We start from the raw sequence: 21,700 nt of genomic DNA, 5'->3' as shown, positions 1-21,700 counted from the left end.
CAGCTGCAGGACGATCTGGTGTCAGAGACTCTGAGTCTACCTTTCTTTTTATTTGGTGTCCTCATCCATAATTTCCTTAAACCAACAGTTTGAAATTGAGTCATGTGATCACAGAATCCTGGTGACCCCTCACAGACCCAAAGAAACGGCCGCGATCGTTAACTGAACTAAATATGAAACGTTACTGCAGTTACTGCAGACTCAAACTTCAGCACAGACTGGAACGCCCGTGACGTCGGTCCGTTCAGAGCAGGCTTCCTCTATTATGGCTGCACTGTTGTCGAGTATCAGCTGTTCTCTGTAGGAGTGCTCAGTTCATCTTTAAGGTGAAAATACGGAGGGTGACCTTCAACAGAAACAGCAGCATTCAAATAAACTGGTTGGTATCTTAATCTTTTCCAGTCTAACTGACCAATCAGAGCACTTTATTACTCACATTCACACACCTGAATTAAGTCAGCTGTTACCAAACACACACGCAGAGCCCAACTGACCACGGGATTCAAACCCACAACCTACCTGCTAACCAGTGTACCGCTGTGCCCGTGGCCCAGGTCTGCATGAAGCATAAAAACATGAGCAGAGTCTGTGCGTTTGTGTGTGTGTGTGTGTGTGTGTGTGTGTGTGCGAGAGAGAGAGAGAGTGTGTGTGTGCGTGCGTGCGAGAGAGAGAGAGAGCGAGAGAGAGAGAGTGTGTGTGCGTGCGTGCGAGAGAGAGAGAGAGTGTGTGTGTGCGTGCGTGCGAGAGAGAGAGAGAGCGAGAGAGAGAGTGTGTGTGTGCGTGCGTGCGAGAGAGAGAGAGAGCGAGAGAGAGAGAGTGTGTGTGCGTGCGTGCGAGAGAGAGAGAGAGTGTGTGCGTGCGTGCGAGAGAGAGAAAGAGAGAGAGAGAGAGAGTGTGCGTGCGTGAGAGAGAGAGAGAGAGAGAGAGAGAGAGAGAGAGAGAGAGAGTGTGTGTGTGTTTTTGTTGGCTTCATAAAATAAAAGCTGAGCAGTTCTCTGCTGTTTCATTTTCATGGTCAGATCCGGCTGTCCTGGCCCTGTGCCGGTGCCGGTTCAAATAACGGTCCGTGTGTGAGAAGAAGCGCTTTGACTTGCAGGTCGGGTCAGATGATGCTGGGAGGGGCCGGCTGGACTGGTACCGGAACCGGACGCGCTGTGAATGTGACGGGTTCGGACAGCACCGACACCACCGGGCGGTGGAGGCTGATTGCTGCTGTTTCCGAGGAGGAGAAGAGGAGGAGGTGTGATTCTGCGGGGACTCTCCGCCTCCTTCTTCTTCCCCACGCAGGGAGCGCGCTGCGCGGCTTGGAGAGGCGTGACGCGCCCGAACCGCATCTCCAGGATGGCAGGTAGGTCTCCGCCGTGGCAGAGACTCAGTGAGAATAGCCCGGCTCGGCCCGGCCCGGCCCGGCTTGCAGTCTGAATGTGATCCCGGGTCTGCGGCTCTGTGTGTCCGCGGCCGCTATAAGAAGCGAGGCTCCTTCAGCCGTGCACCGGAGGCAGCGTCGTCCTCACGGTAAACTGGGCCGTGCCGGACCGGACCGGAGCGTGCCGGGGGAAGGGGGAGGGGGGCATATCAGCCCCGGACACGAACATGCGGGGCGGATGCAGCCTCCACCTCGCGGACTCGGCGGGCGGGTGGAGGCAGTTAGCATCTGTCCGATAATGGGGTCAATCTGAGAGGAGGCCGAGCCGGGCCAGACCGGCAGAGGAGTGAGTGTTCTGGAAACGGAGCCGAGCAGAGCACAAAAACCCGGACTGACAGAGAATATACCAACCTGTCACTTTATTAGGCACAGTTGTGAAAGCCGGTCAGACAAACAGCTGGATACCTTTTAAATATTCACCGTCACGTCTTTGTGGTTTCACTTATTGATCGATGGTTGATTTATTGACTGATTGATCATTTTTGAAGGTTCTTTATGCAAATCCTTCAAACCGACATTTTCATGCTTTGCGCAAACAGAAAAATCCCCGCAGGTGGAGGCGAGCCTGAAGCCTCCTGCTTCAGCCGCACACCCTCGTAGGCTCCGGGGTCTGGGACAGTGACCCATTTGTAATCGTGCTCTGCAGAGAAAGCAGAGCTCCCTTTTTGCTCGGTACTGAGGGGCTGTGAGGAGCAGCAGGGATCACGTGACACTGCGTGTAATCTCTTTATTAATATTACCTGAGAGCTGTCCTCAGCTCAGCCTGGTTACGATGAGCTGACTCACAGGGAAGTGCTGATGTTAAAGTTGAGACGAGATCAGAAATATGTGCAGATTAAAGCCCCGCTAGCCTTCATCACAAACCTGGACAATGAAGTAATAAGTCAGTGGTCCAGATGCTCCACCCGCAGGTTGGAGCAGGTCTTCATCATCTTCACAGAGAAAGTGTTTCAGGTTCAGAGTTAGACTGTAGCCTAAGCCTAGATGTTCTGGGTTTATGTCCTCCACCCTTCCAGAATGAAGGATGTGAAGCTGCTGAAATCAGGTGATTCGGGTGTGAGGGTCCAGCAGCAGGTACATGTTTAACTGACCTTCTGATGGTGTGGCAGCCCTGATCCTGACCCCGCTCTGCATGCTGTCAGAAATGTCAGCTGTGATCTTCATTCAGACCTGAGCTGCTCTCGAAGCAACATCAGAGCATTTTTAGCGCTCCGTGTTTCAGTTTCAGAGGGGTTTTATCCAGGCTGAACAGCCCCAGTTTAAGGTACCCAATTCTTTACGAGTACAGTTTGAAATATTAGACTAACATCATTCTGTGTCTTTGTTGTCCCGTCCATCCACCCGACCTCCTCCCTGCAGCCTTCAGCAGAACACCCTAAAACCAAATGAATGAGCATGTTCCACAGTCTTTAGGTCGTGGGTTTGTTATGGGGTGGCTTTAGACGTTTTCATGCTGTCCTCCAAAATAAGACATCAGGACATCAGGACACCAAGCACCAAGCACTTCCACCACTAGAGGGCACAGTCACAGTAAAATGTTTGCTGCAGGGTCTACAGCACGTAAAAACCTTCAGATCCTTTAAGCAGAGGATTTTGGGGGATTTTACCCCTGAACCGTAAAAGTCCGATGGGGTATGTCGTCATGGCACTGGGGGGCAGCGAGGACACCCAAGTTTGTAAATGTAATAACTCAAGAATGAGGTGATGTAGGAGTTTGTTTATGACATACGTGCATCTACTTGGAGTCTTTTGAGTCTTTGCTGCAAGTCTTTGTCTGTTTTCAAAGCAGCACGTCTGCTTCACAATGAATGCTTCTGCAGCACCGCCTGTCCCTGGGTTCCTACTTTTTCACTGCTTCAGAGTCTTCTCAGCTTCATGCTGGACTGTAATGAGGCACTTTAGTGTTTTTCTTTCATCACTGTTACCTTTGCAGCAAAGCTCTCACAGACGGTGTGCATCGAGAATATTGGTCTCTCTCCTATCTGACAGCGTCAGTCCATAAACACTGGTTTCAGCATCAGACCTAAACATCCACAGCAGGCCAGCTGTAGTCTGAGTTGGAGCAGGGAGGAGGTCAGGGTGGATGGAAGGGTATCAGAACTTGCTGGGACTTTAGTTCGGAGACAAAAGCTAATGCGTCAGGCTGATAGTTAGATTTGTTATTTCAAACTTTGATGAATTGTTTCAACTATGAACCTTCCCATCAGAGGGTCACACACTACTCCACACAACTTTACAGCCTTTATTTTTAAAGTAACTAACGATGAAGGTAAAAAAGAGTTTTAGCTGAATCTTTCCTGATCCGTTTGATGATGTCATCATCCAGCAGGAGAATGTTCTCCTGTGCTCGGTGAGAACCCTGCAGGACACACATTTTCTGACTGCTGTTCTATGCTACTCAGGTCCTCCTGAGGGTCCTTCGGCTCTTTGTAGCGGGACCGCACCGCCGGTCCTTTGAGGACGATGGACGCTGTGACCTCGCCAGGCCCCAGCTCCAGCACCAGGACCAGGATGGAACGCAGAACCTCGGCCTGCAGACAAACACTAGGTGTGGTCCTGCTGGTGGCTGGCACATTGGTTTCCATGGTGACCTCAAGTTCACCTGCTGCAGGTAACCTTGCTAGGTGCTGTTAGCTGTTAATGTTGACCTCTGACCTCTGAGCCATCTGTACACAGCAGGAAATGAACATGGACTTCCTCAAAAGGACTGCAGTGCAGGAATCTTCTTCTGAGTCTCATTTTAGCTCCATATTGTCATCCTCCCACATTACTGACTCACGCACACACAGAGTCACATGACCTGCTGATGTCAGACTGTGGAGGTTTACACTGACATCAGCTGATCAGATGTAGGCAGCAGGAAGCTGCTTCATCACAAACAGCTCTCAGAGGTCAGCTGGTTGTGACTGTGTTGGTGTGATGTCACTTTTAGTCCTGAAACGTCACTCGACATTTCAGGACTTGTGTTAGAGATGACAGATTCGGGGAGTGTGTGTTTATTATAGCGCCCTCTGTGGATCACATGTTGCATTATGGATGTCAGATTTCAACCCATGGCTGTGTTTTAATTCAGACTGAAGAAGAGTTTGTCCAACCTGATGAAGACGTAGAAACTTGTTTCAGTGCACTGAAAGAAAAACCACAAACATCACATGGTCATACATCCACAATGAAATGTAGCTCAATTCCCTGGGCTAATTTTTTTATTCTCCACCTGCTCTTCTATAGAGCACCTGTGCCATGAGACGTCAGAGCTACGCAGATGTGAAATAAAACAGATGTGAGAGCTCAGCAAGCACATAATGAACGCTTAGTGAATAAAAAAACTGTAAATAAACAAAGTGAAGTGGGAAGCCTGAGATGGTCTAAGCATGGGCAGAGGATGAAGATGGAGGAGAAAAGGAACACCTCAGAGGAGGTTCATAGATGTAGTGAAGGAGGACTGCTGAGTTGTCAGTGTGAGAGGAGGATGCTGGGAGATGGAGGCAGATGATCCACTTTGGCACCCCCTAATGGAAGCAGGTGAAAGAAGAATAAGGTTTACTGCTGAGGAGATTATCTATAATACTATCGTGTCATATTTGAGTAGATTTATATTTTAGACTGCAAATCAGAAGGACCCAACGCTTTAAAATAAATGTGATGGAGTACAGAAGCAGATGTGCTGCCATAAAACACCTCAGCCACAGCTGTTCTGTGAGGGCACCTCAGAGTCAGGAATAACAGGAGATGTTTCTCAGAGCTGAGAGCAGTAAATACAGGAGCTCAGATAAATGCAGGTTAGCAGTTAGCCTAGTGCATCAATCTGAAGAGATTCTTTATAATTAAAAAATGATAAATATTTTCTGCATCTATCGATCAGTCTGTCTGTCTGTGTGTGAGAGGGCGTCGTCTCCTGAATACCAATGACTCGTCTCTGTTCTGCATGTGATGCTGCCGCAAAGCACGGCGTCACCACGGCAACAAGGCCAAGACCAGATGAAAGAGACCCAGTCAAGGCTGTGTGTGTGTGTGTGTGTGTGTGTGTGTGTGTGTGTGTGTACGTCATAAAGACAAATGGTTTTAAAGAGACTGCAAGGGAGGAAAAAGAGGAGTGTGTTTCTGCTGTGTGAATGAATGCTGTAAAGAAGCTGAACCAGCTCAGTCTCATTAAGGTGATCTGTGTTTGTGACGCTTTGTCATTTCAGAGTTTATTCTTTATTTTGTGCTGTGATCAGTTTCAAATCATAATTCAAAAATACTAATATGTTTGTAAAAACGAGTGTGCCACTGGCAGAGGTCAAAAGAAATGAAGTGCAAATACTTCATTACTGTACTTACTTACAGATTTTAGGTATCTGCACTTTTTTTTTTCTGACGACTTTTTACTTTTACTCCCTACATTTTAAATAAGTATCTGAGATTTCTATTCCTTACATTTTCAAAACAGGCTCATTAGTTTCGGTTTACAGCCCTTTCTTTGAGCTGCTGTATTTCACAGGGAGAGAAAAGAAAGCTTACATGTTTTTGCATCAGATATTGGGTTTGTACATGTGAAATTATGTTTCTTCATATTGCGAATCATGCTGCTAAACAAACTGAGGTAGACTTAACTGAGTTATTTAAAGGCTGCATGAAAATCCTCTGCAAGTTAGTGCAGGATAAGCAGGTTAGTTTGCTGAACTGTGATGGATTTAATGTAGAAAACAATGATATAAACGATATAAAGACAGCATAAACAGTGTACTGTCAGTGTATGGAAATCAGCCAGAACAACTCATGAAACATCTGCTCACATCTGGTTGAATTCAGGTGTGTAAATCCGCAAAGAGCAGCAGGTCAGCTGATCACAGCCTGTACATTAAGAAAATCTACTGGAGCTCTCAGTAGAAAGTATTGTGAGTTTGATTTTTTTCCTCACACTGAGCCACTAAAACTGATTTTTAGTGTTCCCCCACCTGCTGAATCCACTTTAACCCGTGACTGTAGTCATTTCCTGTTTAGAGCAAAGTCACCCTCTACAATGCAGGCACCAGAAAACGGAGATATATTTTTTATTTTCCTTCTTTTTGTTCAGATTAAAGCTGACTGCAATTAGAATAAAAAACTGAATAAAGTTTGTGTTCCCATCTACAGATACTATTTTACCTTTATGTTAATATAGCACAAAGTTCAGTTAGATTTGCACAAAAATAGAAACGTCCTCCATAGATCTGCTTTTACTTTCTTACTTTTTACTTAGGTTTATTCAGGGTCCCTAGGTTCTTACCAGTCCTCAGGTTTATTCGGGTCTTCAGGGTCTTCAGATTTGTTCATGTTTATCAGTTTCTTTCAGGGTCCTTCAGGTTTATTCCCTCGTGTTTGGTAACAATCTGGTTATGGCACACGCTCACTCTTGAGGTATAATGTTGAGCTTTTAAATTCACGACTTCTGTCCTTCTGGCCCACAGTTGTGCTGGAATTCAACAGAACGACTGATTCTTCGTCACATCCGTCATCACCATCATCATCCTCCACCTCTTCTAGACCCTCACCTCCCAGCCACCCCTCAGACTCTGGATACCACAGTAACGGTGGTGGTGCAGGCTCAGCAGAGGACCCAGACTCTGGTGCTCAGGGGATCCACCTCCTCCTGAGACCTCCAGACCTCCTGTCCCCCAGTCTACCTCCACCACTTCCCCCACATAGCCAGCCCACCCTCACTCCTCCTCCCCCCTGGGAACAGGGGCCCTCACTGGAGGAGGCCTGGGGGTCTGGGGACTACCTGGAGACTCTGTCCTTCATGGTACCTGAAGGTGACGAGATGGCCCTCGCCACGCCACTGCCCAGCCACCCCTATGATGGGGACAATGGGGGGGACTGGGTCTCTTATGACACCTCCTTTCCTGCTCGCCCCACCCTCTCACTGTCATCCAAACTTCCCCTCTCCCCCTCCTCCTCAACCCCCAACATTCCCCTTCACACTCAGCCTGCCCATCCAGATGTCTTCCCCACCTGGGATGAGGACTATGACTTGGAGGACATGATCCCACTGGAGCCGACGGAGTTGCTGCTGCCTGACATGAACAGTCTGGAGTACTACACAAACCTGTTGGCTCGGGAGAGGGAGAAGGAGAGGGAGAGGGAGAGGGAGAAGGAGAAGGAGAGGGAAAAGGTAAATGAGAACGACTCCAAACCTGTCCTTACACCTACAGCAACACACACCCACCATCCTCCTTCTACCCCATCCTCGAGCCCCATTGCTCCTCTAGGATTGGAGCCTAAGCATCCCCCAAGACAGCCCACACCTCCCCTCATCCTTACACCTATCCTCACAGGTGAGGAGAAGACACCTGCTCCATCAGCCACCCCCAAGATCCCTTCCACCCCTACTGCTCTTGCTCCAAAACACAAAGACTATGTCTCGGTCCCAAGCAGGCACCCTTCCCGACCCCCGTCCAACACCACCAGCTGGGTGCCTCCCCCTCCACCACTGGGACCCCCCACCCGCCCTGAGAGGCCAGAGAGGCCCACAGTGGTCACTGAGATGCCAGCAAAGGCTCCTCCCACCAAGGCCGCAACCACTACTAAGGCTACCACGACAACAACCACCGCCATCATCACCACCACCCAAATCACAGCCATCAGCCTGACCAGAGCCCCTCCAGTCACCACACCCAGAGTGGCCCAGACACCACCCACCAGACAATACCTGTGCAATGTCACCAAGCCAGAAATGTACCTGGTCAGAGTAGGTAAGAGTCTTAGAAGGTCATGTGACCGTACCTCCAGGTGCTGCACATGTTCTGTCTAATCACTGATGTCTTCCATGTTTGTGTGCCCTGCAGTCAGCTCCAAAGGCTCGTCTGCTGGTTTCAGTCAGGTCCGAGATCTTCTGAAAAAAGACTTCAACCGCTCAGTGGAGCTGCAGGTACAAACAGAATCGCTGCTTCTCAGATCTGCATGATTCCGTCCTGCTGATGCTGACTGTGGTTTCCCCTCACAGTCAAGCTCCTGCTTCACAGACTTCACATGAAACAGGCTAATCCCAGCCCGTCCTCTAATGTTCTCGCTCTGAAGTGTTTGTTTTTAGCTCATTCGGCTGCAGTCACAAGAATCACTACTCTATCTGCAGTACTGGTCAGAATTTAGTCAAACACACAGACAATGATCGGCTAATATTTGTCTTTCTCACTGGATTTTCTTCCTCATTAGTTTTGTCCAAAGCAACCAACCAATGACCAGAGACTGATCTCTGTGTGTTACTGTGTCACTGACGTTCTGGTTCATGCTTATGTGGAGTTTGCGTTGTGCTGGGAGCCAGTCATTTATTAACTTTGTAATAGTGAACTCTGTTTCTAAGCTAATGTTAGCTTGTTGTTTACTGGGAGCAGAGGCATCGAGACACTCGGAGTATAAACCTGACATCCTTTAGATTTTAGTCTTTCACATAGAAATCAGTCCATAGACTGTTAGAGGCAGCAGGAGAAGGTCCAAGCTTTTAAATTACACAAAAATCAATAAAAACCATTTAATCCATGAAAATATGCCATCTGATGCATACTTTTCTTTATTTTTTTAATGCCTTCTCTTTCATTTATTCATTTACTTTACTGAATCCTTATTAGATATTAAGCTAAACTTAAAAATTGTTAATAACTTTCCACTCTTCCCTGGTTGTTTCCTTTTCAGTTCCTAAGAACTCCATCCAGTTTTGCCTTTCGTGTTGTGTCGGGACCGCTGATCTTCACTGCCATGTCCGTCATCAATGCCCTCCGCCGACCGCCGCCACGCTTCGGCCCCATTCCCACAGTTTCACCACTGTACACCATACCTGACCTCAGGTATCAGATCCACTCTGTGCTGCAGTTTGTTCCCACTCATGTTGACATCCGAGTCTGCAACTTCAGTGAACGGGTGGAGAGAGGGCTCACCATGGCGTACGCAGAGACACGGAAGAGATTACATGAGGGAGGGAACGCCACCGTACAGGTGAGTCTGCCTCGTGTGTGGTCACCATTTAAAGCCGTTCGCTTTTCTAATTTCTTTTACTTCTTCACACAGTTGCTGAACATCACCATAAGCGTGGCCCGGCCAGCGGTGGAGCAGAAGGTTCCCGTCGACATCACGTTTGCGGTGCGGGATGGCCGGGGCTACCTGCCGGGGTCAGAGGTCAGTGAACACCTGAGGAAGCTCAGCCTGGTGGAGTTCAGCTTCTACGTGGGATTTCCTGCGCTGCAGATCGCTGAACGTACGAGATGATACACAAACCCATCACATGTCACAGTAAACATTAAACCGACAATATGTAAAGCGTTTTTATCAAACTTCTGTTAACAGCCTTTCACTACCCTGAGCTCAACACTTCACACCACCTGCGCTCCACCTGGGTCCGTACAGGTAAGAAACCCACTCTCTTTTTTTTACATTTTGGTATGATGTTTTTGTACTGTGTGGATGATGGTATGTGTTAGCTTCGCTCTGACGAACTCCCCTTTGTGTGGTATCAGTCCTGCTGGGAGTTCAGGAGCAGCTGGTGGCTGAGAGAAGCTTTAAGGCTCGTCTGGAGAGACGCCTGGCTCTGCTGTTGGAGGAGGGACTGCAGGAAACCAGTAGGAGGCGCTGGAAGAGAGCCACAGCAGTGGGCAACAACAGTCTACAGGTACACGCACAAGGCAATGATGGCTGATGTAATGCCACCAGACAGAGGTGTGTGTACCTGTACAATGTGAATGTGCACTGAACCGGTTGTGTCTCAGGTGGTGCGGGTCTCCAGGCTGTCAGGGGCAGAGCGCCCTCTGGAGGTCTTTTACTTTGTGGAGGGTCCCGGTGGAGAGAGGGTCCCTGCTGAGGTGACCGCCGCCACTCTGAACCGTGTGGACCTTCAAAGGGCCGCCATTGTCCTTGGACACCGTGTGCAGAGACCGCTGGCCCAACGTGAGTCCAATGCTGAGTGTGTCCAAACTGCTTCTGATTGGTTCAGAAAGTGTCATATTGATAAAGTTTGATCTTTTTGATTCTGTTTCCAGCTGTGGAGACGATCTCTGTCCCTCCAGCTGAGACTCAGAGCAGCAGCATCTGGCTGATTGTCGGTGTTGTTGTCCCGGTTGTACTGGCCGTCTTCATCATCATCATCCTGTACTGGAAGCTCTGCGGTTCCGAGAAGCTTGAGTTCCAGCCGGACGCCATTAACACCATCCAGCAGAGGCAAAAGGTCAGAGGTCAACAAAAAGGACTGGCACTTTAAAATTAACAGGCGATGACACCTGGTGTTTTTCTGTCCTCTGTGTCTGCAATCTTAGGATTTTAGCCACCAACATGATGTTTTTGTTACCTTACTGACCCCTGATCCATATCCTCTGTCAGCTTCAGGCTCCCAGCGTTAAAGGCTTCGACTTTGCAAAGCTTCACCTGGGTCAGCACAGTAAGGATGACATCATGGTGATCCAGGAGTCCGGTCCACTTCCTGCACCAGTAAAGGAAGCCACGCCCTCCGATGGCGGAGACCTCAACACCCCCAAATCCAAAGGATCATCCACCAAGGTGTCGCGGCTGAGCCGCCGCAGGGGGAGGTTAGGAATATGTTGTGACTTATTAAACAAACTTGTTAAAAAATATAGAATATGAACTTCACTGGCTCGTTGACACGATTATTTTTAATTCAGAGAAATCGTCGACATCGAACATTTTTACTGAAGTATCTCAAAATTTTACTTAATCCGGCAGCTGTGGCTACAATGTAGCTTGCCATCGCCAGTGTGTGAATGGGTGAATGACTGAATGTAGTGTGAAGCGCTTTGGGGTCCTTAGGGACTAGAAAAGCGCTATACAAATGCAGGCCATTTACCATTTACCTGTTGTGTCCATTGTCAGGCTCAGCCCATCAGACGGCGACTCGTTAGGAAGCGACCAATCGAGCGGCAGGGAGTCAGCAGAAGAAAGCACCCGACCTGTGGCCACACCCAGCGAGGGGAAACAGCACAGGAAGACACCCAAAAATGGTGAGAGCCACAGTGACATAATCAGCTTTAGTATTTGTAATGAATAGGCTGTAAACAAAGGATGGAGGCTCTGCTCTGTTCAAACTTTGTCTTTTCTGTTTAATGCACTGCCTACTTGAAGGGAGGAGCAAAATGGGTACGTTACCATGCCAACACATTACCACCTTCTCACACACCGATCTCCAATCCACATTTCCTATCAACACGTGAAGCATTGCGATGCTGCAGAGACAAGAGCTCAACCTTTAAATTCACAGATTAAACAATAATAATAATTAATCTGTGACTGTGTCAAATCGATCCATCTCCAGTAATCACAGTACCAGCGACAACAATACCTTAACTCATAAAGGGAAGAACAGGTCCTGGTTTATGAGGCGAGTCATCAGCAGTAAGCTAAATCTGAATACTGATCATCACTAAATGATGGAGCGAATTTTACTTTCCACTCTTACTTTATTAACTTCTCTTTTTTATTATTCTTGTACACTTGGAATATACATGCTTGTTGTCTAAATGTTTATATTCAGACTTCTCTATAGTTTGAAGGTTATTTCTGGTAAAATAATTTCTCTGACAGTAACAAACACAACCCTGAGTAATGCTGAAGATCTGACCGCAGTTGTCAGCCTCCTGGATGTCCTCTGCATATGACCTCTGACCTCTGTGCTGGGGGTCTTGGTCTGTCTGAGGGATTTCCCTCATTCTCTCTTTGTTTCTTCTGCTGCTTATTCTGGGAAAAAGTTTTTTTCTCCCACTTTTTCATCATTATCCTTATCATCGCCATCTTCATCTCCTTGTTGGTTGCTTGTCACTTTTTATCCTTCTGCAGTAACTGCAGCTCTGCACACATAAACACGTTTATTTCTGCTGTAAAGCTTTAACATGGATGTCTATGGGACTGACCTACTCGCTCTGCAAGCTTTCAGTAGATGGTCACTGGTGAAATGCATCCTGGGAGTCTGAGCTTTCACTTCTCTGTTGGTCTTTAAGTCTCCTTTCACTTTTTTCTGTCCTCTGACCTCTCCTTCCACAGGTGCTCCATCAGGCAGCGGCCCGGACGAACTGCTGTCCTCGTCCTCCATCTTTGACCATGTGGACCGCCTGTCCCGCGGGTCATCTGACGGCACCCGTCGTCAGGCCAACAAGGTGCAGCTCATCGCCATGCAGCCACGTCCGAGCCCACCGCAGCCACATGCCCCATCACAGCCAAGCCCCTCCCTCACTGAAAAGGTCAACACAGAGGTGAGTTGACAACAAAAATACATCCAGTCACAGCTTGCCATGAGGTCATCATCATTAACTGTAGTCAACCGTCTCTGTTCCTGCAGGTGGCGCTGCGGCACAAGTCAGAGATCGAGCATCACCGGAACAAACTGCGACAGCGTGCTAAGAGGCGGGGCCAGTGCGAGTTTCCCTCCATGGATGACATCATGGACGCATTTGGAGATGGTCCAGTTCAGAGTGAGGCGGCACAGCGACTCTACAGCTCTGCCCACGACCACATGGACTGCATCCTGCAGGCCGATGCTGCCTCACCCCCAACTCCCACCGACTCCAGGAAAAGGTCAGACCCTACCTGAGGTGAAAAAAGAATATTTCATTCTCCATGAACAGCTGCTTCTGTGTGACTAAAGCGAAAGCTGACTCAGTTCCCTCAAAGACAAACGTGTTCTCAGACTTCCTTGACGCATGCTCAGTCACACAGGTAAGGAAATCCCAGAAAGTTGATTCTGTTCATCTGGACATAGCATTACATTTGCATAATGACCAAAACTTGCAGCACTGATTTAATTGATTGTACAGTTTATAAGGTTGGGGGAACCTGCAGGCAGCAAAGACAGAAGAAGTGGATGATGATGAAATGTTTCTCTCACTGAAAACACTACATCCAGATGAATGGGACTGATGTCCTCAGAAGGACACATAGTCAATACTCTTGTCAGTCCTTCAGGGTTGGTGCATGTCTTTGATCCTGTAGGTAATATTCATGAACATGACCTCAAAGGGTAGCCAGGGTGAAGAAGGTGTGCATTTTGGGAATCTTAGCATTTTATCCCTGCTCTTTGCAAATGATGTAGGTCTTGGAGGCTGTGTGGACAATAGCTGATTTTTCTCTTTGGGCTCGCGGACAAAGGGGAAGGTGGAGCTTGAGATGGACTGGTGGATTGGTGCTCCATGCAGGAGTTGTACCGTACTGCTGCTGTGAGGTTAAGAAAGAGAGCTTAGCTCGAAGATGTCCGTTTCAACCTGACACAGGAGGAGCTCAGAATCGAGCCGTGCTCCTTCTCAGTCTGATCAGTGCCTCCTGAGCACCTCCAGACATGCCCAGTTGGGAGGAGGCCCTGCAGGAGACCTCAAACTCTAGAGAAATCATATTTAAGACATACCAACCGCATCCCTGTTAGCACCAAAGCTAAGCTCATTATTGTCCCATCTGTTTCCAGCCTGACTGTAAACTCTTGTGTTTTTTTGCCAGAGGGAGGCGCTCTCCTAGGAGTCGGCGGGCTCAGCCAGGACCTGGAAGTCTTCCTGACACAGACAGAGACCGGCTGCTCACCGATCAGAGCGCCACCTACAGGAAATACCCCGGACTCAACAACGTGGCCTACATGGTGAGGCAAACAAAATTTAACCATCAAATAAGCAAGGTAGGTGTGAGCTGGATATGTTGCCTGTTCTAAGCATTCACAGACACACATAATGTTTGAGTGTTTGGAGGTACACGGCTGATCTGATCTGTTACTGATGGTGTCGTCAGCATGACGTGGACAGAGCTGTACACTGTTACTGAACTCTGAGTGACACAGGAAGTCTTTTTGAGCCCTGTGGACTTTTTTTGTAAGACAGCAGAGCGCTGACTTGATGTTCTACTTCATTTCCTACAGTCAGACCCCGACCTGCCCCCGGACCACGGCAGCCCCTCCCCCACTGACGAGGTCTTTGACCCTGCCCCGGCCCCGCCACCCTACATGCCCCCCCAGCCCTCCATTGAAGAGGCCCGGCAGCAGATGCACTCTCTTCTGGATGACGCCTTCGCCCTGGTGTCGCCGTCCTCGCAGGGCAGCGCCGGGGTAAGCTCTGCCCTGCCCAGCCCCTCCCCTCAGAGCTGGCCCCCAAACCAGCAGTGGGGCTCTTACCCAGCAGCCCCCCCTCACAGCCCCTTCTCTGCAGTGAGTGTGTGGACCTGCAGATGAAGCAGATACTTCTGTCAGGAACTCGTGCTCTGGTTTAATTCTCTTCTTTCTCTTCTTCCTGCAGAGATATGCAGAGCTGGGGATGTCCCCCACCTCAGTCCAGGGCCTCCTGCAGAGGTTAGTATCAGAATACAGAAGACTTGGTCCAGTCTGAGTACTAGGTCAGAACCAGAGCTCATTCTCTGTGTGTTTCTACAGGCAGGGGCTGAGCTCAGGAGGGTATGTGTCTACTGGAGATCAGCTGCAGGAGTCCATTTACTCCAACAGGGGGCAGTATGAGGACCCACCCTCCTCCTCTAGACCTCGACCTGTAGGAGGGAGCACAGGTACAGTCACAGCCATCAACAAATAACAGCTCACCGTGCGTTCAGTTTATATGACCTGACAGCAGGTATCTACTTTTCATGATGGGGGGTTCATAGAAGTCACTGCAGCTATATACATGACCGGCCCCCTGCTGGGCAGCGACAGCACTGAGGATGGCCTCAGTGAGTCAATAAATACATTCAGTTCTGTAACTTTATGCCATGAAATATACAGATTAAAGTAAAATGAATGAATCAAATCTGAGTCTAAAATATTCTCCTCTTATTTTCACTTTCTGACGTGTTTTAGATCCTGAACTGGTCTCAAACAGTCAAAATGTGCAGAGGTAACGCATAATTCAGCTGACTGGTCATGCGGTAGAGGCTGCCCCCTGGTGGTGCCATACACTACAACAAATATACAGCATTTCTAACAGTTTAGGAAAGAAAGAATTATCATTCTCTCAAGATTTCTGAAAAGAATCATATTGTGTGTGAATACCCAGAGACTGTAGATTAGGTTAGTTAATGTGGGACGAGGCATTTTTTTCTCATGACTCTGACAATAAAGCCAAAGGTAACAAACCTCACATGACTTTGTCTGTATTCAGTTTGTTTCCACACAGGCTGATGATTTACTAATGTTGTATCTGCTGACTGGTTTCACTGACCTCCAGGTGCACAGCTCCATCACCTGACCCAGGTGGGTCTGTCCAGTCAGATTGGAGCATACCCTGGGGTGGGTCGCAGCATGTCGGGCCCCACTGGCTCTAGCTGGAATCAGCAGCATTCAGACCAGGACCTTTCCAGGCCGGGAGCCAGCAGAGAGAGCGTGAGTGGTGAAATCAGTAAAGAAAATAGCTTGGTGGTGCACAGGTGGAGCTGAAATGTCTCACCCTTTCTCCTTTCTTTTCACAGGTGATGTCCTTTCCTGAGTTCTCCTCTTCCTCTGTTTTCCAGATGCCCAGCTCCTCATTGCGGGACCCGTCAGCTCCACCTCTCCTCCTGACCTCACCTACTCCAGAATATCCGCCTGAGGATGCATCACCATCCGCCCACACCTCCGCCTCTCTTATAAAGGCCATCAGGGAGGAGCTGCGACGTCTCGCACAGAAACAGGCGGCAGTGACCAGCTACCCGTAAACTGGTTTGGACCTCTTTGGATCAGGACTCAGCTGGTTTTGAAAGTTTTAAACCACATAGAACCTGAAAGGTCTAAGGGAAACCATGAAACTAACCAATTTACACTCTGGGCTCTGTTGAGCTAGTGTACGTCTGTGCCGGTAAACCCAAAACAAGTCTGGACCACAATCCATGTCTGAAAACTTGGACGTCTCTCCTGGAGACCTCCGGTACTTTACAGGGTCCTGAACTGTCTGTCCGTCACTCTCAGCTCTGTTTCATTAGACATGAGTTTGACTTGTATTTTCCACTGAAGTGCTTCCTAAAGAGCATCATTAATGATCATCCTTCCTGAACCTCTTGATTCAGTCGTTACTTTTTAGACATCTGGAGCAGCAATTCATTCCTGAACTTGTGGAGTAGATGGTCCTTGATGGTCTTCAACCCGATTGGCCTCTTGGTCTTCTGGAGTTTAGTCATTGGAGAGTTCATTCTGGCCTCCTCGAGTTCATGAGGGTTTTGAGGGGTTTGGTCCAGCCTAATATTGGGGGACAGTTGGAGCAGCTGCTTTTATTAAACCCAGTTCTAACTGCAAGATCAGTATTTGAGACCAGTCTAGAGTGAACTTTATGTTGACTGCACCAGCCAGCCTTAACTATGCCCGGTGGTAGCAAACTCGTTCACTCGAACATGCACATGAAGATGGGTGTTGCGTAACAGCAAGCATTCTTGCTAACTGTTTACTTTTGGTGTTTTAGTGGTTAACACATTTACTTGGGAAATAAAAGGTCACTGGTTTAATTCTAGTTGCTTGAGGAAGGGCCTTCATTGTAAACCTCTACCACATCAAACTTGTACAGCTGTTGTGACCCCCTGTGGTAAGAGAGCAGCTAAAAACAGCTTTTTTAATTTAGATGAAAGTAAATTTTAAAAAAAATTACTACAAATAAGAAAATTGAAACATCATTAGTTATCTCAAGGACACACTGATCGCCAAGCAGTCTAGCGTGATAGAACATGAGAAGCATGGCATTAGGACCTAAATAAGTCATTTTATTGACCGGGCATAGGCAGAAGACCTCCTGGGTAAAACAAGGATATGGTCATGTAATTGTTGATGCTCATGAAGCACAAGTGTGATAAAGTGCAGCACCACTAAATGCTCGGTCATGAACCAACTCAAACTTTAAGGCTCTCCAGTCAGTTCAAACAGATCAAGAGAGTCAACTCCTCGTTGTTGTATCTGTAACAGTCTGCATAGCTTGCTTGTTGTAAAATTAATTTATTGCTCATAGAAACAAATGCACAGTGGCTCCGTGCCTCAGAGGGTCCTGGTTTTGAGCTTGGGTCAGACCAGCTATGCAGTGGTTGTATGTTTTTGTTGTGCTGGTGAAGTTTTCTCCGGGAGCTCGAGTTTTCTCAGTGTTGATGAATGTACTAGGTCAGGTAGCTTATCTTGTTTCAAATCAGTCCGCTAAAAGAGTGTATAGTTCTCAACAATTTCATTTTCTGGTTTGAAGAACATGCCAAGATTTGCAAGAAGACTTAAGGCTGAATGGTGCAACTACCAATACTTCTCAGGCCTGACTTAGAACATCAGGTTATAAATACCTTCTTAAGTTAGTGCAACCAACCTTTGGAGAAGAACTTCCTTCTTCTAGTCTTTCAGAACTTCGTGATTGTTCCTGGAGTTCTAGAGTGAATGGATCTCCAGGGAATCTATCCGATGGAACCTCTGCGAAGTGCTGTCCTTAATGGCCTTCTGGTGGTTCATCCTATTGGGGTAGATGGTTATTCTTGACCTTTTGAGTGGATATTTCCCTCTGGACCAATTCCTCCTAAAGTTCTGAAGTGGATTGATTCTCTGGACCTTCTGTGGTGCTAACTGTCAGCCTCATACCATCTTGTCATTAACCACTAATTGCCTTCCACACTCCCATCAGCCACGGTGGTCAGGTGTCTGTTCATAAACCATATCAATGAGGTCTTTGCACTGTCGACAGCTGGAGGTGCCGCACAGTTCCTGCTGCACGGGGATGCAAAACAAGAAAAATAATATTTATAGCTATCTATAAGAATGAATAAATATATGTAAAGAGATAGAATCCCAATGAGCACAATATTAATGTAAGAGTTATTACTGGAGTATTGAGATGTTACATATTTTTTATTGCTTATATATGAAAGTATACTTTAAATGCTTTATTTTGATCAAAAAAAAGACCAAACTACTGTTCTATGGTTGTAATCCTCTTGTGTTTAAGCTCGCTGTAGATTTTGAGCTAACATTTGTTTCTCTGTGGAAACGTTGCTTAGCGTAGCCGCTCGCTCACTCGCTCGCGTGTTCATGTATCGGTGGCAATGAAAAAAAATTCAGCTAATGCATTGCTTTGGTATCGAGCTTTTTGTCGCTGATTTGTTGCATCCATCAGTCTGTGAGCAGAGCGCTGTAGACAAGTGGGTAAAAAGTGTTTGTGAGAGAGGGGAACTAGTCGTTCATCACCGCCGCAAGGTGGTTCTTCCTCAGACGAGAGCTGCTTCATAAACTCACTGAGAGATGTCTCGTCAGAACTGCCTGATGATCCTGATGAAGGGAAAAGCAAATAGTGATAAGGTTTATATGTCCAGGACTCCAGGCTGATCTTTTGTCTCACATGTAGAACACGTCAGGAAGTGCTCATTTCAGCTGTACTCTTCAGTGATACTCTGAGTACACTGTGTGGTTCAGGTGAGGGATCTGCCCAGGAAATTTCCCATTATGTTAGCTTCATTGTTCTCACATGAACTACAGACTTCATGCCAGGACATTGCAGGTAAAGGTGTTAATGTTTAACCTGCAGCTCTATTGGGCGATTAAGAGCATAAATAACTTTTCGTTGTTTCAGCCTGTGGCTGAATCCTCACACTCCCCTAAAAGGTTCGCACTGTTTCATCAGGGGAGAAAAATAAGGTTTGTCATTACTGACCTTTTATACTATTGAATATTTTTATTTTTATTATTGACCTTGTCCAGTGAGTGAAGTCTGCAGAACGTTCTGGAAGCTTGTAGAAGACCGCTTTGCAGACATGATTGTAGATCCAGAGAAATGTCTCTCCATGTGGACCTTCTGATATTGTCTCTGCATCTATTGTTTCAACCTTTAGTTTCATGTCCTGGTTGCATAGCTGAGCGGCTGGTTCCTCTCTTTGCTGATTGGCTGTCCTCTCTGTGGTGTGTTGGTGGTCGGTCACTCATGGTGAAGGTTTGTTTGCATCTGCTCTCTGCTCTTCTTCAGCATGTTCAACTAAGTTTGAGGCTTTAGCTATTTGTGGTGTTGCAGTTAATGTTTAGCATGCTGCCAAAAGATGTAAAAAAAGTGAAGAATCGTTCCACATCCAGTTAAGAGTGAGCAAAGAGTGATTCATGTCACAGTGCCATGAAAGCACCGTTCATCCAAGCACAGCCGGAAAAAACACACCATGAGAACCATCATGTTTTTGTTTTTTAGGAGATTTTTGAGTCTGAATGAAGATGCTTATGGATGGAGTGGATATGATGTTGAATAGAAACCTATTATATACGGAAAAGATTTTATCTGTGATTGTTCTGCTGAACAGACTCAAAGACACAACACATTCGTCATGAACCAGAAACCAACCGCAGAACTCTTTACCTGCTACAGACGATCTGATTGGACCTAGCACCTGTCAGTCACGCTGTAGGACTCAGCAATGCCTACAGGATCAAATGGTGCTAATTCAATGACTCAAGGTGTCTGAAACGATCAGATCACCCCAAAAATGGAAAATAATCCTGCAGGTGTCCGAATAGCAAAGAAAAGTCTTCTCAGCAAACTCTTCATAAACTTCTCCTGAATGTTTCTGTTTTCCAGAGACTCTGTTTTCTAGACTTGTGATCCTCAGTAAGAGTCCAGCAGATGAGCAGACGCTCAGAGGATGATTTTTCATGACAAAACTACTGATCAGCACTCTGAGACCTGCTGAAGTTTGCGGGGATCACGGTTGCTCCCCTCCCTGCAGGCCGAGCCGGCCCAGTTGCTGTCGTGGACAAAAAATATGAAACTGTGGAGGTATTGTACAGACGAGACAGGAGCTGTAACTTTCCATTCCGACTTTATTCATCTCCACACAACAACTGAACACATTGTGCCAAAAACCAGCAGAACCTCTCCTCCCGACCTTGGTGTGAGTGGAGCCCTCTGGTGGGCCACCACAAAACTGCAAAAACTGCTGCAGAGCAGATCAGCAGCTGCAGGTGGAGGCGATGGAGTCACGGCACAGGAAGCATGTGGTCAGCTGATCATTAGCTTTAGTGGGGAGAACTTTGAAAACAGATCTTTGAGACAGATCATTTGACAAACAGATCTTGCGCAGACTGCAGCTGTCGGTGGATCTCCTTCAGAAGCTTTTAAAACAAACCTGCTGCTGCATTGGCACATTTTTAAAACTTATCAGTTTCAACTTTGTTCTGTTGTTTTTGAACAGAGTTTAAAGGATCTGATAATTATTTGTTTCAAAATTTTAAACCGATTCTATGTTTTAGCTACTATTCCAGCTTTTCCTGTTATCTCAAACTGCCCGCTAAAATAAGAGCTTGGACAAGCTTTCCCCTGCCAAAATCAGTAGCTGTATCTGCACCAGCAATTGAAACTGTTTTCAGGTGTTGACCATTGACCTGCAGAGAGCTTTGCTTTCGCCAGGGTTTCAGATTTCCCCTCTGTCAGTAGTTTTGTCATGAATGAACTTCTGTACGGCTGCTCCGAGTCGAACCACATTCCTGTTGCTCCTCTTCAGGCTCCGTTTCCACGCACCGCCTCGCCGATTTACACACTTACACCAGGTGAGAGCAGGCCCCAGGTGTGGTTCAGGTAACTTGGTGATGCTGCTTCATGGAAACAGAGCCTGGGGGAGTTCTTTTAATGTCGAGTCAGTGAGCTGGGAACACTGCCAGCAGCCTCACCTGTTCCACAGTGGCCAGATGAGTGTGCCGCTAACCTGTGCGGGTCACATTGATAGGATCTGTTCTACCCTGCCTCTGTGTGAGCTGCACCCTGTGGTGTTTCAAGTCTGACAGACTGTGTTCAAAACATTAAAGAGACATGTTCAGATTCAGAGAGGCTGACGGCTTTTTCTTCATTCTTCGATGATTCAGTTTTCCTCTGATGCGCTGCACAGCATCTAATCTGTCTGATCCCTCCAATCGGCCAACGCCTCATTCCAAGACCACACAGCTCTGCATATGGAGGCCCATTTCTGGCACAATGACACTGACTCATGGGACAGAGTCACCAAGTTTAATAGCAATACTGTAATCTAAACAAACAGCTCATTTCTAGAAAGATCTGAAGAATTTGTTAAGAATAAAGTCATAAGCACACAAATCCTCATTAACATTATTTACATTTTAAATCTGGTGTAAGCAGGGATAGCTATCGCCTGCATCCACAGACTGTACGGGAGCGTCTCTTTCTCTCACTCACACACACACATCCTTCCTGGATGGTCTGTTAATACAGTAACCTCACAGTAGTCACATGACGCCATTAAAAATGCTCCAAAAGGCTCCAACAGCACAAACACAGTCCAGCGGTCCAGTTAGCAGACAGCTAACAACTACACCAGCCTGTGTGATCATCCACTTGCCAGTCAAAGAGGCCACGCCCCCTGATTTATACAGGTGAGTTTAGGAAC

The 21,700-nt window shown here is 47.3% G+C and overlaps 1 protein-coding gene across 4 annotated transcripts; it reads left to right on the top strand.

Moving 5' to 3' along the window:
• The first annotated feature begins 1,006 nt into the window (after positions 1 to 1,006).
• si:dkeyp-27e10.3 (UPF0606 protein KIAA1549) lies at positions 1,007 to 21,117 on the top strand. Of its 4 annotated transcripts, none has more exons than XM_004564923.2 (21): positions 1,007 to 1,348; positions 3,829 to 4,037; positions 6,856 to 8,139; positions 8,233 to 8,315; positions 9,077 to 9,376; positions 9,449 to 9,635; positions 9,725 to 9,784; positions 9,895 to 10,046; positions 10,144 to 10,321; positions 10,414 to 10,598; positions 10,751 to 10,956; positions 11,258 to 11,385; positions 11,507 to 11,521; positions 12,422 to 12,630; positions 12,717 to 12,952; positions 13,865 to 14,000; positions 14,274 to 14,558; positions 14,647 to 14,699; positions 14,781 to 14,908; positions 15,565 to 15,719; positions 15,806 to 21,117. In XM_004564923.2, exons 2-21 carry the CDS (start codon positions 3,890 to 3,892, stop codon positions 16,028 to 16,030), a joined length of 4,353 nt encoding a protein of 1,450 aa, XP_004564980.1. In that variant the 5' UTR covers positions 1,007 to 1,348; positions 3,829 to 3,889; the 3' UTR covers positions 16,031 to 21,117. The 4 variants fall into 4 exon arrangements, with proteins under 4 accessions (XP_004564980.1, XP_004564981.1, XP_004564977.1 ...); XM_004564924.2 differs by having other exon boundaries at positions 13,865 to 14,036; positions 14,274 to 14,459; XM_004564920.2 differs by having other exon boundaries at positions 13,865 to 14,036.
• The last annotated feature ends 583 nt before the right edge of the window (positions 21,118 to 21,700 follow it).

The sequence above is a fragment of the Maylandia zebra genome, linkage group LG17 (assembly GCF_041146795.1).
Source record: "Maylandia zebra isolate NMK-2024a linkage group LG17, Mzebra_GT3a, whole genome shotgun sequence".
Classification (NCBI taxonomy): domain Eukaryota; kingdom Metazoa; phylum Chordata; class Actinopteri; order Cichliformes; family Cichlidae; genus Maylandia; species Maylandia zebra.
The sequence above is the reverse complement of the archived record's forward strand: the minus strand, read 5'-3'. Positions and strand labels throughout refer to the sequence as shown.

Excerpts from the sequence above, each read along its gene's own strand:
- si:dkeyp-27e10.3 (XM_004564920.2), top strand. The coding sequence starts at position 3,890 with ATGGACGCTGTGACCTCGCCAGGCCCCAGCTCCAGCACCAGGACCAGG. Across the intron at positions 10,047-10,143 it reads TGGGCAACAACAGTCTACAG|GTGGTGCGGGTCTCCAGGCT; the intron begins GTACACGCACAA and ends GTTGTGTCTCAG. Across the intron at positions 14,700-14,780 it reads GTCCAGGGCCTCCTGCAGAG|GCAGGGGCTGAGCTCAGGAG; the intron begins GTTAGTATCAGA and ends GTGTTTCTACAG.